We start from the raw sequence: 15,704 nt of genomic DNA, 5'->3' as shown, positions 1-15,704 counted from the left end.
TAACAAACTATAGTTTTGGAAAGTCGGTTAGGACATCTACTTTGTGCATGACACAAGTCATTTTTCCAACAATTGTTTACAGACAGATTATTTCACTTATAATTCACTGTACCACAATTCCAGTATGTCAGAAGTTTACATAACTTAGTGTATGTGACTGTACCTTTAAACAGATTGGAAAATTTCAGAAAATGATGTCATGGCTTTAGAAGCTTCTGATAGGCTAATTGACATAATTGGAGGTGTACCTGTGGATGTATTTCAAGGCCTACCTTCAAACTCAGTGCCTCTTTGCTTGACATCATGGGAAAATCAAAAGAAATCAGCCAAGACCTCAGAAAAATAATTGAAGACCTCCACACGTCTGGTTCATCCTTGGCAGCAATTTCCAAACACCTGAAGGTACCACACTCATCTGTACAAACAATAGTATGCAAGTATAAACACCATGGGACCATGCAGCAATCATACTGCTCAGGAAGGAGACGCGTTATGTTTCCTAGAGATGAACGTACTTTGGTGCGAAAAGTGCAAATCAATCCCAGAACAACAGCAAAGGACCTTGTGAAGATGCTGGAGGAAACCGGTACAAAGTATCTATATCCACAGTAAAACGAGTCCTATACCGCTCAGCAAGGAAGAAACCACTGCTCCAAAACTGCCATAAAAAAAGCCAGACTCCGGTTTGCAACAGCATATAGGGACAAAGATTGTACTTTTTGGAGAAATGTCCTCTGGTCTGATGAAACAAAAATGGACTGTTTGGCCATAATGACCATCGTTATGTTTGGAGGAAAAAGGGGGAGGCTTGTAAGCCAACGAACACCATCCCAACATTGAGGCACGGAGGTGGCAGCATCATGTTGTGGGGGTGCTTTGCTGCAGGAGGGACTGGTGCACTTCACAAAATATATGGCTTCATGAAGAAGGAAAATGATGTGGATATATTGAAGCAACATCTCAAGACATCAGTCAGGAAGTTAAAGCTTGGTTGCAAATGGGGTCTTCCAAATGGACAATGACCCCAAGCATACTTCCAAAGTTGTGGCAAAATGGCTTAAGGACAACAAAGTCAAGGTATTGGAGTGACCATCACGAAGCCCTGACCTCAATCCTATAGAAAATGTGTGGGCAGAACTGAAGCGTGTGCGAGCAAGGAGGCCTACAAACCTGACTCAGGTACACCAGCTCTGTCAGGAGGAATGGGCCAAGATTCACCCAATTTATTGTGGGAAGCTTGTAGAAGGCTACCCAAAGCGTTTGACCCAAGTTAAACAATTTAAAGGCAATGCTACCAAAAACTAATTGAGTGTATGTAAACTTCTGACCCACTGGGAATGTGATGAAAGAAATAAATAAAAGCTGAAATAAGTCATTCTCTCTACTATTATTCTGACATTTCACATTCTTAAAATAAAGTGGTGATCCTAAGACAGGGAATTTTTACTATGACTAAATGTCAGGAATTGTGAAAAACTGAGTTTATATGCATTTGTCTATGTAAACTTCCGACTTCAACTGTATATAGATCGATCGATGGATGGATGGATAGATAAAAACATTTTTATTTACAATATTCATCCTGTGCCCACACACTTCTAATTCTGAAAAGTGAACGCATGCCTATGAGAGGGGTGGCCTTGTTAGTAGTTGTAGGTTTTTATACAGTACCAAAGACTATTCTGAGTTAATTTGACCAAGAGCTACTGCATGAATACTGCAATGTGGGTTGGATTGAATTGAGCCCCTAATCTTCATTATCAAGGTGATGACTTGCTTTTTTCCCCCAACACAATACCGCAATAAATGTTAGTCCACATTTCAATGTATTATCATAATTTTTTTGCACTACATTGGGGATTTTAATTTACACCGCCAGTGGCAGTAGATGTCAGGAACTCACCATCTTTCCACTGAGAGCTGACTGTCCAGAGCCATATTTGCTAGAGATGCACATCATTTTATTATCAGCACATGCCAGTGGACTTCTGCTGAGAATGCTTTAGTGTTGGGATCAGGTACTACTATGTTTACCCACCCACAAAAATGAATATTTATGAGCAATTTCCCTGCTACCCACAACTTCTCACCTGAAAATGTGAACGGTTTGGGCAAAGGCTGAATTTGGAGTTGAGAGTTACCCTTTTATAAAGTTTGGTAACTGTTTACATTAAGTTGGCCCTATGTTATTGTAATCAGGCACTATTACCCCCATTACCACTGGCTAATAAATGATATCAGGGTTTAATGTGAGGCGTGCTCAGGTTTCACCCTCAAATGCACAGTATTACACAGAGTGAGTTCCATAGCAAGTCCTAGTTTCAATTGGCAAGGTTCATAGACCGTAAGATGAGGTCAAAAAAAACGTTTTTACAACTAGAGGCTGAGGCCATGACGTGTGTGTGTGTGTGTGTGTGTGTGTGTGTGTGTGTGTGTGTGTGTGTGTGTGTGTGTGTGTGTGTGTGTGTGTGTGAATACCAACATGTGAGTGTGCTCTATTTTTCCCGGCCTTAAATGTGCTGTCTAGCTGGACCATGTGGTGTGTCTTGGCTGACTGGTTCAGTAAGAAACAGGGGATTGACGCAGACAGGCAGGGCCCCATTGGAGCACATTCCACCACTAATCTCCCTCTGAAACCTTTCTGTCCAACTCCAGCCTCCGTAGGGTTGGTCCTGTGAACACAGAGGATGTCTATGGGTGTCTACCTAATTGACCTCCCCACTGTTTAGTTATTTCTACCATCTCTAATGACTTTGTGTTGTGATACGTGGAGTTTCTCACCCAGCATGTACAGAGCAGATGCATGTCTGAACAAACTCTCAAACTTACTGAGTCACACATACATAGCCCCCCCGCTCTCCTTCTCTCAGACACATAATTGTGTACGTCTACAAATTGTACCAATTCCCCATTCATAACGGCCATACACACAGTTCATTTTTACTGTTCAATTGACCACTGGTTTCTTCTACCCCCTTCCCCTCATCCTCCTCCTCCCCTTGGGCAGGCCTCCTGGCGTCCCCCCAATCAGCTCCTGGGAACCTGGAGAACAGTAAACCGAGTGAGAGCCGCATCAGTGGAGGAAGCCGAGAGAACAGCACTGTGGACTTCAGCAAGGTAACGTCTCTCCTCCCACTGCTGAGCAGTGTGTAGACCCACGGCCACGAGGACAGACAAGTAGAGCTCAGCTACCCGACATTATACATTGGGTTAGGGCCTTTTTGTATCATTAACTAGGGTACGGGCAGGGCCTGTGTATCACTAAATTGATCACAAACATTTTGAAGCTGCCATTTGCTCATGCTCTGCTGCGCAATAGTCATATCTGACAACGATCATAACATGGTGTCAGAAGTGCTTCAACCTCATCAAATATAAGACAGGAGAGATTATTTCACAGAAAATAATGTTCCTTGTTTTGTTAGTGACAAAGTAACTAACTGCTCTGTCATGTCTCGTCATTGAGCAGCCCTAGCAGAGCCGTTGCTATGGATACTCCCTCAGAGCCGCCATGAGCAGAGTGCATGCAGAGCGAGCTGCGTGCAGGGTGAGACTGACAGAGCAGCTAATGGATTTACTAATGGAGGAAGTTATTTTTGGTTTCGGTCAGGGACGGGACTTTAGTTTGGTTGAAGCAATCGGGCCTGGGTAGGACCTGAACGTCACAGCATAGGTAGGGCTCGGGCTTAAAATTCATGCCTATGCAGGGCTCTACAGAGAAATCAATATGGCAGCTGCTGGCTTCAAAGCCTCTGATTGGCCAATACATAGCATCAGAAATCCAGGGTTTATACAGTGCATTCAATAAGATTTCAGATCCCTTGACTTTTTCCACATTTTGTTACGTTACAACCTTATTCTACCATTTTTTTTTTTTTAATCCTTCAATCTACACATAATACCCCATAATGACAAAGCAAAAACAGGTTTTCAGAAATAAAATAATAACTGAAATCACATTTTACATAAGTATTCAGACCCTTTACTCAGTACTTTGTTGAAGCACTTTTGGCATTGATTACAGCCTCAAGTCTTCTTGGGTATGACACTGCAGATCCTCTCAAGCTCTATTTTCAGGTCTCTCCAGAAATGTTCGATCGGGTTCAAATCGGGGCTCTGGGTGGGCCACTCAAGGACATTCAGAGACTTGTCCCAAAGCCACTCCTGCATTGTCTTGGCTGTGTGCTTGGGGTCGTTGTCCTCTTGGAAGGTGAACCGTCACCCCAGTCCGAGGTCTCGAGCGCTTTGGAGCAGGTTTTCTTCAAAGATCTCTTTCCTTCGATCCCGACTAGTCTCCCAGTCCCTGCCGCTGAAAAACATCCCCACAGCATAATGCTGCCACCACCATGCTTCAATGTAGGGGATGGTTCCAGGTTTCTTCTAGATGTGACACTTGGCATTCAGGCCAAAGAGTTCAATCTTGGTTTCATCAGACCAGAGAATCTTGTTTCTCTTCGTTTGAGAGTCTTTAGTTGTCTTTTGGCAAACTCCAAGTGGACTGTCGTGCCTTTTACTGAGGAGTGGCTTCTGTCTGGCCACTCTACGATAAAGGTCTGATTAGTGGAGTGCTGCAGACATGGGAGAACCTTCCAGAAGGACAGCCATCTCCACAGAGGAACTCTGGAGTTCTGTCAGAGTGACCATCGGGTTCTTGGTCACCTCCCTGACCAAGGCCCTTTTCCCCCCCGATTGCTCAGTTTTGGCCGGATGGCCAGCTCTAGGAAGAGTCTTGGTTCCAAACTCCTTCCATTTAAGAATGTTGGAGGCCACTGTGTTCTTGTGGACCTTCAATGCTGCAGAAATTATTTGGTACCCTTCCCCAGATCTGTGTCTCAACACAATCCTGTCTCGGAGCTCTACAGACAATTCCTTCGACCTCATTGCTTGGTTTTTGCTCTGACATGCACTGCCAACTGTGGGACCTTTATATAGACAGGTGTGTGCCATTCCAAATCATGTTCAATCAATTGAATTTACCACAGGTGGACTCCAATCAAGTTGTAGAAACATTTCAAATATGAATTTCTAAAAACCTGTTTTCGCTTGGTCATTATGGGGTATTGTGTGTAGATTGAGGTAAATAATGAATTGAACGTGACAAGTGGTCAAGGGGTCAGATATACAATGCATTCAGACTATATTCAATCTCATTTGAAATAACACATGGTGGCGCTGGATACTGAACAAAGGGACTGGTTTCCGCTCCTTGGGGGACTGATGGGTATGAGCTCACAGATCACTGCACCTGTACATAGCCCATCTGTAAACAGCCCGTCTATCTATCTATCTATCTACCTACCTCATCCCCATACTGTATTTATTTATTTATCTTGCTCCTTTTCACCCCAGTATCTCTACTTGCTCATTCATCTTCTGCACATCTACCATTCCAGTGTTTAATTGCTATATTGTAATTACTTCACCACCATGGCCTATTTATTGCCTTAACTTACCTCATTTGCACTCACTGTATATACACTTTTTGTTTTCTTTTGTTCTACTGTATTATTGACTGTATGTTTTGTTTATTCCATGTGTAACTCTGTATGTGTCGAATTGCTATGCTTTATCTTGGCCAGGTCGCAGTTGCAAATGAGAACTTGTTCTCAACTAGCCTACCTGGTTAAATAAAGGTGAAAAAATAAAAATGAGAACAGTGTATTATGAGGATGATCTTTATAATAAAAGAGGTGACATGGATCCAGATTGAACACTAGATGAGTGAGCTGAGCTTGTGGTGTGATCTGAATTAAGTTGTGCCCCTGTTTGTCCCGCCCTCAGCAGACTTGCCACTGTAGTTGTGGTTCCCGGGGCGGGGGTGCCAGGAGGCCTGCAGTAAGTCCTCTCTCCTGTCAATCACTGGCCCTGGCCAATCAGTGCTGTTGTGTTGTCCCTGGCTGATCCATGAGACTGTGTTGTACCGTGACGTGACTGTACATCACATGTTACCTGCCAGTGCCGTGTGTGTGTGTGACTGCATTGTTGTGACTGTGTTGATCTGTCTGTAGTGGTCCGACCGTGGTTCAGAGAATCTGATGTTTTCATTATCTTTTTTTGTGCAGCAGTACGGCTGTCAGCAGCACAGATATAGTTCCAGCAGCAACCACACATATTCTATGTGATTTATTATTTATTAGGTGTCCTGTTTGATGTCATCGCTTCTGACGGAAGCATCTATAGTGTAAGTGGGTAGGGTCCAATGGTGTAGGGGTAGTGGGTAGAGTCCAATGGTGTAGGGTTAGTGGGTAGCGTCTACGGTGTAGGGTTAGTGGGTAGGGTCCAATGGTGTAGGGGTAGTGGGTAGCGTCCACGGTGTAGGGGTAGTGGTTAGAGTCCAATGGTGTAGGGGTAGTGGGTAGGGTCCAATGGTGTAGGGGTAGTGGGTAGAGTCCAATGGTGTAGGGGTAGTGGGTAGCGTCCACGGTGTAGGGGTAGTGGGTAGCGTCCACGGTGTAGGGGTAGTGGCTAGCGTCCACGGTGTAGGGGTAGTGGCTAGCGTCCACGGTGTAGGGGTAGTGGCTAGCGTCCACGGTGTAGGGGTAGTGGCTAGCGTCCACGGTGTATGGGTAGTGGCTAGCGTCCACGGTGTAGGGGAAGTGGGTAGCGTCCACGGTGTAGGGTTAGTGGGTAGCGTCCACGGTGGAGGGTTAGTGGGTAGTGTGTAGGGTTAGTGGGTAGCGTCCACGGTGTAGGGTTAGTGGGTAGCGTCCACGGTGTAGGGTTAGTGGGTAGCGTCCACGGTGTAGGGTTAGTGGGTAGCGTCCACGGTGTAGGGTTAGTGGGTAGCGTCCACGGTGTAGGGTTAGTGGGTAGCGTGTAGGGTTAGTGGGTAGCGTCCACGGTGTAGGGGTAGTTTGTGGGTAGCGTCCACGGTGTAGGGGTAGTTTGTGGGTAGCGTCCACGGTGTAGGGGTAGTTTGTGGGTAGCGTCCACGGTGTAGGGGTAGTTTGTGGGTAGAGTCCACGGTGTAGGGGTAGTTTGTGGGTAGCGTCCACGGTGTAGGGGTAGTTTGTGGGTAGCGTCCACGGTGTAGGGGATAAGGTACCCCGTCTCCTTAACTCCTGATCCGCAGGCTACTTGCCCGGTACATGTGATTAATGGTGTACATGCGCTGGTTATTTTGGGGGGGGTAGTCCAACTCCCAAACTACCCATCTATACACACATCCTCAGTAACTGACCATGTTACCAAAACACACATCTTATATTTTTCCACAGTTTATAACTGTTGAGAATTTTGTAGAAATTTGGCAAACACATAATGTAGGGTTGGTACGGCCTGAAATCTTGGAAATGTCCTGGAATTTTACAATGTTTTCCAGTCCTGGAAAAGTTTTAGAAAATGATCAAATCTGAAAAGAATACTTTTTTCCCGTGTATTTTATTTGGGCACATATTTTTTTACCAGTCACACAAAAATCAGCCAGGATCGGAATATGACACCTCAGTGCATCTGTGTCATCACCTGCATGTGTACCAGTGGGCAATTGCTCAAGGAGAGGCCTATAAAATATGATAGAGAACAGACTGAGTAGGTAGCCAATTCAAATCCTGTAGCCTGGCTAGTTCTCTCTCTCTCTAGTTAACTGTTAAGTGTTTCCTCTATGCGTTTCCCCTATATGATCTTTGATATATTGAATGAGCAAATTATTGGATAAAGCCATAGCAACATTTCCACCAAATATGTTTTACATCAAGGGAGGTCAACCATCCTCCAGGAGAGCTAATGAGTGAAGGCTTTTATTCCATGTATTATTTTAGTCCTCTAACAAAACATATATTTTAGAAATGAGCTGCTCAACCGGACCTTGATAAACTGACTGCAACGGGTTTGAACAGGGCTGTATCAAAAGCCTGCACACCATCAGCTCTCCAGACTGAGGGTTGACCACATGTGTTTATACAGTTGCCTAACAGGGATTCTACTTTGTGGGGGTTTAAGTGCCTTGCACAACGACAGGAGATGGTAGACTACATGGGATCAGAGGGCAGCCTCCAAGTGTTGATACCACATTTCTGGCCAAAAAAATAGACTTCTATTTAAATGCCACCAATTGTTGGTCATGGGAATTTGGTTTAAAGTCCTGAAATTCAATCTGTCTAAATGTGTATGAACCCTGCATGGCCAATACAATTGAACTTCAGGAACATCCAAGAAGGTATTCTTCCTGTTTAACCCTGTGACCTTCAACCTCCCAGGTGGACATGAACTTCATGAAGAAGATCCCTCCGGGCGCGGAGGCATCCAACGTGCTGGTGGGAGAGGTGGAATTCCTGGAGCGACCAATCATTGCCTTCATCAGGCTGTCCCCCGCTGTGCTGCTCACTGGTCTCACTGAGGTGCCCGTACCCACCAGGTAACAGTGTGTACATACACTTATCTGAATCGTATGACAGGCATTTAGTTATTTTGACTGTGAAGGAGTTATGGCAATAGACGACAATTTTGGAAAAATATATTGTGTGTTGAGGGGGGTGTGCGGTGGTGTGTGCTTGGATGGACTCTGATTCTATCCTGCTTTCCTATTGCTCAGGTTCCTGTTCCTGCTGCTGGGTCCGTTTGGGAAGGGTCCTCAGTACCACGAGATCGGCCGCTCCATCGCCACGCTGATGACAGACGAGGTGAGGAGCACTACAACACAGTTCTGGATTGGTCCAATTTCAACCTTGGCCAATCACCGATTGGTCCCATGCTGTGGCGTCAGAAGCAGCAACATGTCGTTTGAGAGACTGCTTGTTGTCGTCCTGTGCCAGGTCTTCCATGATGTAGCATACAAGGCCAAAGACCGGAACGATCTGCTGTCGGGGATAGATGAGTTTCTGGACCAGGTGACCGTCCTACCCCCAGGAGAGTGGGACCCTACGATACGAATCGAGCCCCCCAAGAGTGTCCCGTCTCAGGTGAGGGATCTGGACGAAGATGTTGGTTGGCTGCTATTGAACGTGTGAGACATGCTGATGGGTAATATTGTAAGAGAACCGCTGTGGACACGGTGTGTGTACAGTACGGATGGTTAGAATGTTGAGGGCTGTGCAGTAACCTGGCCTGTGGGGGGCTTTTCTCTCTACACAGGACAAGAGGAAGATGCCCTCATTGCCCAACGGCTCTGCCCATAATGAGTCCTTCAAGGAAGACCAGCACCAAGCAGGACCAGAGCTACAGAGGACAGGGAGGTGGGTCTCTCTCTCACACACAAACACACACAATGGGTTTTCTTTAATCCCTTTTGATGAAAAGGAGCTGCCAGACTGAGTGGTCACCTTGGCAGCTCATTATAAAAGCATTATAAACATGAAGAGAGCTGTTCACTAGAGGTCTGGAAAGTCTTTCATGTGTCTGATGTAGAAGCTGAAGAGGTCTAATGCAGCCTTTCATCTAGCAGCACTTCACCAGTACTCCACCACCCCACACACACCGTCTACACACCAGTACTCCACCACCCCACACACACCGTCTACACACCAGTACTGCACCACCCCACACACACCGTCTACACACCAGTACTGCACCACCCCACACACACCGTCTACACACCAGTACTCCACCACCCCACACACACCGTCTACACACCAGTACTGCACCACCCCACACACACCGTCTACACACCAGTACTGCACCACCCCACACACACCGTCTACACACCAGTACTCCACCACCCCACACCCACCGTCTACACACCAGTACTCCACCACCCCACACACACCGTCTACACACCAGTACTCCACCACCCCACACACACCGTCTACACACCAGTACTCCACCACCCCACACACACCGTCTACACACCAGTACTCCACCACCCCACACACACCGTCTACACACCAGTACTCCACCACCCCACACACACCGTCTACACACCAGTACTCCACCACCCCACACACACCGTCTACACACCAGTACTCCACCACCCCACACCCACCGTCTACACACCAGTACTGCACCACCCCACACCCACCGTCTACACACCAGTACTCCACCACCCCACACCCACCGTCTACACACCAGTACTCCACCACCCACACACACCGTCTACACACCAGTACTCCCCACCCACACACACCGTCTACACACCAGTACTCCACCACCCCACACACACCGTCTACACACCAGTACTCCACCACCCCACACACACCGTCTACACACCAGTACTCCACCACCCACACACACCGTCTACACACCAGTACTCCACCACCCCACACACACCGTCTACACACCAGTACTCCACCACCCCACACACACCGTCTACACACCAGTACTCCACCACCCCACACCCACCGTCTACACACCAGTACTCCACCACCCCACACCCACCGTCTACACACCAGTACTCCACCACCCCACACACACCGTCTACACACCAGTACTCCACCACCCCACACACACCGTCTACACACCAGTACTCCACCACCCCACACACACCGTCTACACACCAGTACTCCACCACCCCCACACACACCGTCTACACACCAGTACTCCACCACCCCACACACACACACCGTCTACACACCAGTACTCCACCACCCCACACACACACACCGTCTACACACCAGTACTCCACCACCCCACACACACACACCGTCTACACACCAGTACTCCACCACCCCACACACACCGTCTACACACCAGTACTGCACCACCCCACACACACCGTCTACACACCAGTACTCCACCACCCCACACACACCGTCTACACACCAGTACTGCACCACCCCACACACACCGTCTACACACCAGTACTCCACCACCCCACACACACACCGTCTACACACCGGTACTCCACCACCCCACACACACACCGTCTACACACCAGTACTCCACCACCCCACACACACACCGTCTACACACCGGTACTCCACCACCCCACACACACACCGTCTACACACCGGTACTCCACCACCCCACACACCGTCTACACACCAGTACTCCACCACCCCACACACACACACCGTCTACACACCAGTACTCCACCACCCCACACACACACCGTCTACACACCAGTACTCCACCACCCCACACACACACCGTCTACACACCAGTACTCCACCACCCCACACACACACACCGTCTACACACCAGTACTCCACACACACCGTCTACACACCAGTACTCCACCACCCCACACACACACACCGTCTACACACCAGTACTCCACCACCCCACACACACACCGTCTACACACCAGTACTCCACCACCCCACACACCAGTACTCCACCACCCCACACACCAGTACTCCACAGCCCCACTCACACCGTCTACACATCAAGCCAGAGATAGCCATGAAACAGGGTTAAACAGTCAGACCGTTCACTCTCCAATAATACTGAGACCACACCATAGTGTATGTCTAGTTCAGGAAAAAGATCAGAAATATACTAGCTTTCTTTCTGAATCCTTACTTTTACTACCGTAATTTCCGGACTATTGAGCACACCTGAATATAAGCCGCACCCACTGAATTTTTAAAAAATTATTATTTTGAACATAAATAAGCCGCACATGTCTATAAGCCGCAGGTGCCAACCGGTACATTGAAACAAATGAACTTTACACAGGCTTTAACGAAACACGGCTTGTAACAAAAATAAATAGGCTTTAACGAAACACGGCTTGTAACAAAAAATAAAAAATTAGCAGTAAACAGTAGCCTACCAAGAAAGTCATTGCTCCAGACCAAGCTCCCGTGCAGCAGCTCTATTTCCTTTTCCAACATCGCTCGATTTAATCTAAACAGTAAACAAAAAAGTTGTTTGACCTTAACCCGTTCGGCAATTTCATTGGTCTAATGAAAGCTTCATGCCGCCAAAAAACTGAGCACGTCACAGAATGTTTTTTTTTTTTTTTTTAAACCGGGAAAAATCCATATATTAGCCGCGTCATTGTTTAAGCCGCGAGATTCAAAGCGTGGGGAAAAAGTAGCAGCTTATAGTCCGGAAATTACGGTAACTGGTCTTCAATTGTGCTTATTTCATGGGAACTACTAAGTAGAGTTGTATTGCGCAGCAGTTACTGTGTAATGTTGAGTAATGGCATTCTGCTCAGTGAAGAAGTTAGATAGTTAATAACTATGGCATTAAGGGTGACATCACTTTAAAGAGTCTATGTTGGCTTTGGACATGCTGTTCTTGACCCCTCTCTGAAACATGACCTGTACAGGAGCTGTCTGTGTGTGTGTGTGACGATCATTTATGTCTCCTCAGCTGGCACGGTTTCCATTGTCGGGCTATATTCCAACTGCCTACTACACTTAGTCTGTCCAGTTTGAGTTGGCTCTGATTTAGATTTGTCCCCAATGTTAAAATTAGGCTCTGATTTAGAGTTGTCCCCAATACTAAAGGTGCAGAGATGATATCACATCTCTCTAGCAATTAAACTATTATTAAAACTCCCTCACTGGCTTCCCTGCTCTCTGACGTCTTCCCTCTCTCTCTCCCTCCCTCCCTCTCTCTCCTCTGTCAGGATCTTTGGGGGTCTGGTGATGGATGTAAGGAGGAAAGCTCCGTTCCTGTGGAGCGATATTAGGGATGCTCTGAGCCTGCAGTGCCTGGCCTCTGTACTGTTCCTCTACTGCGCCTGCATGTCCCCTGTCATCACTTTCGGAGGCCTGCTGGGTGAGGCCACCAAGGGAAACATCGTGAGTGATGTCACCAGAAACTAATGGGAAATATTGTGTATTTGTCTATAGTTATTGATGACTTTGCAATAGAAATGTGTAATTGCTCACCGTCTTTGCCTAATCTCACTCTCACTCACACCCAGAGTGCGATCGAGTCGTTGTTCGGGGCGTCTCTAACGGGCGTGGCCTTCTCCATGTTTGCGGGCCAGCCACTCACCATCCTGGGCAGCACCGGACCAGTCCTGGTCTTTGAGAAGATCCTCTTCAAATTCTGCAGGTGAGTGTGCAGGCTACTGCTGGAGCCGTGTCCCAACTGTCTCAAACACCTCCTCAGGGTTCATATGGTCATGAAAATCCAAGAATTTGATTTAACTAGGCAAGTAAGTTAAGAACAAATTCTTATTTACAATGATGGCCAAACCCTAACCCGGACGACACTGGGCCAATTGTGCGCCGGCCTGTGGGACTCCCAATCACGTCCGGTTGTGATACATCATGGAATCGAACCAGGGTCTGTAGTGACGCCTCTAGCACTGAGATGCAGTGCCTTAGACTGCTGCACCACTCAGGAGCCTAATAAAAGTTGTGTAATTTTAAAATTGTGTTTTCCAGGCCTGCAAAAGTTTTGGAAAATGATAAATTCTCGAAACGTTTTTGAAAAGTCATGGAAATTAATTTAATAATTTCTGTTAATGTAATTTTTTTAGGTGCCGTTTTAAAATATTTTATCAATCAAATAAAAATCTACATATCAGCCAGGATCAGAATGACACTAGCATGTTGGTGTTTGCGAGCATCATCTGCATAGTGTTAGACTAGTGCGCCGTTGCTCAAGAAGAGCGAGACAGTCGGACGTTACAGCAGCAGGTAGGCCTAGCCTATAAAATATGATAGAACAAATTAACTAGGGAGCCAATTCAAAACATGTCTTCTATCCTCTAGTTAACTGTTTAGCTATTATTAGCATGTATGAATGTTTTTGTTACCTCCCCAAAAACTTTTCACCGATACTCGCGACTAAGGCCATACAAAGTTGATTAACTTTTTTGAACAATTCATGATTCATTTAAACAATTCCAGTTTGGCTAAATAAATGATTCACTTTGCTATTGTATTAGTTGGGATTTGGTTCAAGCGTGGTGAACTGGATCATCTGAATTAAAGTAATTATTTGTGAATAGTGAACATTAATTTTAGAAAAAATATTAGATGTAGTTTGTCTTTTAGATTGTGGCTGCAAAACTTCCTGTTGATTTGGGCATCCAATGTATGGAACAGCCTGCAAAGTAAACACTTCTTCTAAGATAAATATGACTAAACAGCTGAATAAAATATTTGTAGCCTACCATTGCCATTTGATCTTTTGATATATTGAATTAACAAATGATTTCAAAAGGCATAACACTTATTTGGTTGTAATGTTGCAATGTTTTACATCAAGGGAGGTCAACCATCCTCCAGGATAGCTAATGAGAGTGCAGGCTTTTATTCCAGTCCCTCTCTAACAAACCATTAGAAATAAAATGCTCCATTGGACCTTGATAAATTGGCTCTGACGTGTTTGAGCAGGGCTTGATCAAAAGCCTGCACTACCAGTGGCTCTCCTGTCCTAAGGGTTGACCACATCTTTTATACAGGTATTCTAAACTCAGCAAAAAAAGAAACGTCCTCTCACTGTCAACTGAGTTTATTTTCAGCAAACTTAACATGTGTAAATATTTGTATGAACATAACAAGATTCAACAACTAAGACATGAACTGAACAAGTTCCACAGACATGTGACTAACAGAAATGGAATAATGTGTCCATGAACAAAGGGGGGTCAAAAAGTAACAGTCAGTATCTGGTGTGGCCACCAGCTGCATTAAGTACTGCAGTGCATCTCCTCCTCATGGGCTGCACCAGATTTGCTAGTTCTTGCTGTGAGATATTACCCCACTCTTCCACCAAGGCACCTGCAAGTTCCTGGACATTTCTGGGGGGAATGGCCCTAGCCCTCACCCTCCAATCCAACAGGTCCCAGACGTGCTCAATGGGATTGAGATCCGGGCTCTTCGCTGGCCATGGCAGAACACTGAAAATTCCTGTCTTGCAGGAAATCACGCACAGAACAAGCAGTATGGCTGGTGGCATTGTCATGCTGGAGGGTCATGTCAGGATGAGCCTGCAGGAAGGGTACCACAGCGTTGAGATTGCCTGCAATGACAACAAGCTCAGTACGATGATGCTGTGACACCGCCCCAGACCATGACGGACCCTCCACCTCCAAATCGATCCCACTCCAGAGTACAGTCCTCGGTGTAACGCTCATTCCTTCGACAATAAATGCGAATCACCCCTGGTGAGACAAAACCGCGACTCGTCAGTGAAGAGCACTTTTTGCCAGTCCTGTCTGGTCCAGCAACAGTGGGTTTGTGCCCATAGGCGATGTTGTTGCCGGTGAGGACCTGCCTTACAACAGGCCTACAAGCCCTCAGTCCAGCCTCTCTCAGCCTATTGCGGACAGTCTGAGCACTGATGGAGGGATTGTGTTCCTGGTGTAACTCGGGCAGTTGTTGTTGCCATCCTGTACCTGTCCCACAGGTGTGATGTTCGGAAATACAGATCCTGTGCAGGTGTTGTTACACATGGTCTGCCACTGCGAGGAGGATCAGCTGTCCGTCCTGTCTCCCTGTAGCGCTGTCTAAGGCGTCTCACAGTATTGACATTGCAATTTATTGCCCTGGCCACATCTGCAGTTCCTCATGCCTCCTTGCAGCATGCCTATTGCACGTTCACGCAGATGGGCAGGGACCCTGGGCATCTTTCTTTTGGTGTTTTTCAGTGTCAGTAGAAAGGCCTCTTTAGTGTCCTAAGTTTTCATAACTGTGACCTTAATTGCCTACTGTCTGTAAGCTGTTTTAACGACCGTTCCACAGGTGCATGTTCATTAATTGTTGGGAAACAGTGTTTAAACCCTTTACAATGAAGATCTGTGAAGTTATTTGGATTTTTACAAATTATCTTTGAAAGACAGGGTCCTGAAAAAGGGACGTTTTCTTTTTTTGCTGAGTTTACTTTGTGGGGGGGTTAAGAGCCTTGCTTAACGA

The 15,704-nt window shown here is 46.4% G+C and overlaps 1 protein-coding gene across 2 annotated transcripts in view; it reads left to right on the top strand.

Annotated features, from left to right (window-relative positions):
* The window catches only part of LOC115184468 (sodium bicarbonate cotransporter 3-like), an 83,897-nt gene that overhangs the window by 53,060 nt on the left and 15,133 nt on the right, over positions 1-15,704 (top strand). For both annotated transcript variants that reach the window (XM_029745372.1, XM_029745373.1), the window contains exons 7-13: positions 3,008-3,117; positions 8,199-8,356; positions 8,534-8,621; positions 8,754-8,900; positions 9,073-9,173; positions 12,458-12,632; positions 12,758-12,891. In XM_029745372.1, coding sequence (XP_029601232.1) covers positions 3,008-3,117; positions 8,199-8,356; positions 8,534-8,621; positions 8,754-8,900; positions 9,073-9,173; positions 12,458-12,632; positions 12,758-12,891 — 913 coding nt within the window. The remainder of the gene's footprint in view (positions 1-3,007; positions 3,118-8,198; positions 8,357-8,533; positions 8,622-8,753; positions 8,901-9,072; positions 9,174-12,457; positions 12,633-12,757; positions 12,892-15,704) is intronic.

This window comes from Salmo trutta, chromosome 3, assembly GCF_901001165.1.
Source record: "Salmo trutta chromosome 3, fSalTru1.1, whole genome shotgun sequence".
NCBI lineage: Eukaryota > Metazoa > Chordata > Actinopteri > Salmoniformes > Salmonidae > Salmo > Salmo trutta.
This window is presented reverse-complemented; position numbering and strand designations above follow the sequence as displayed.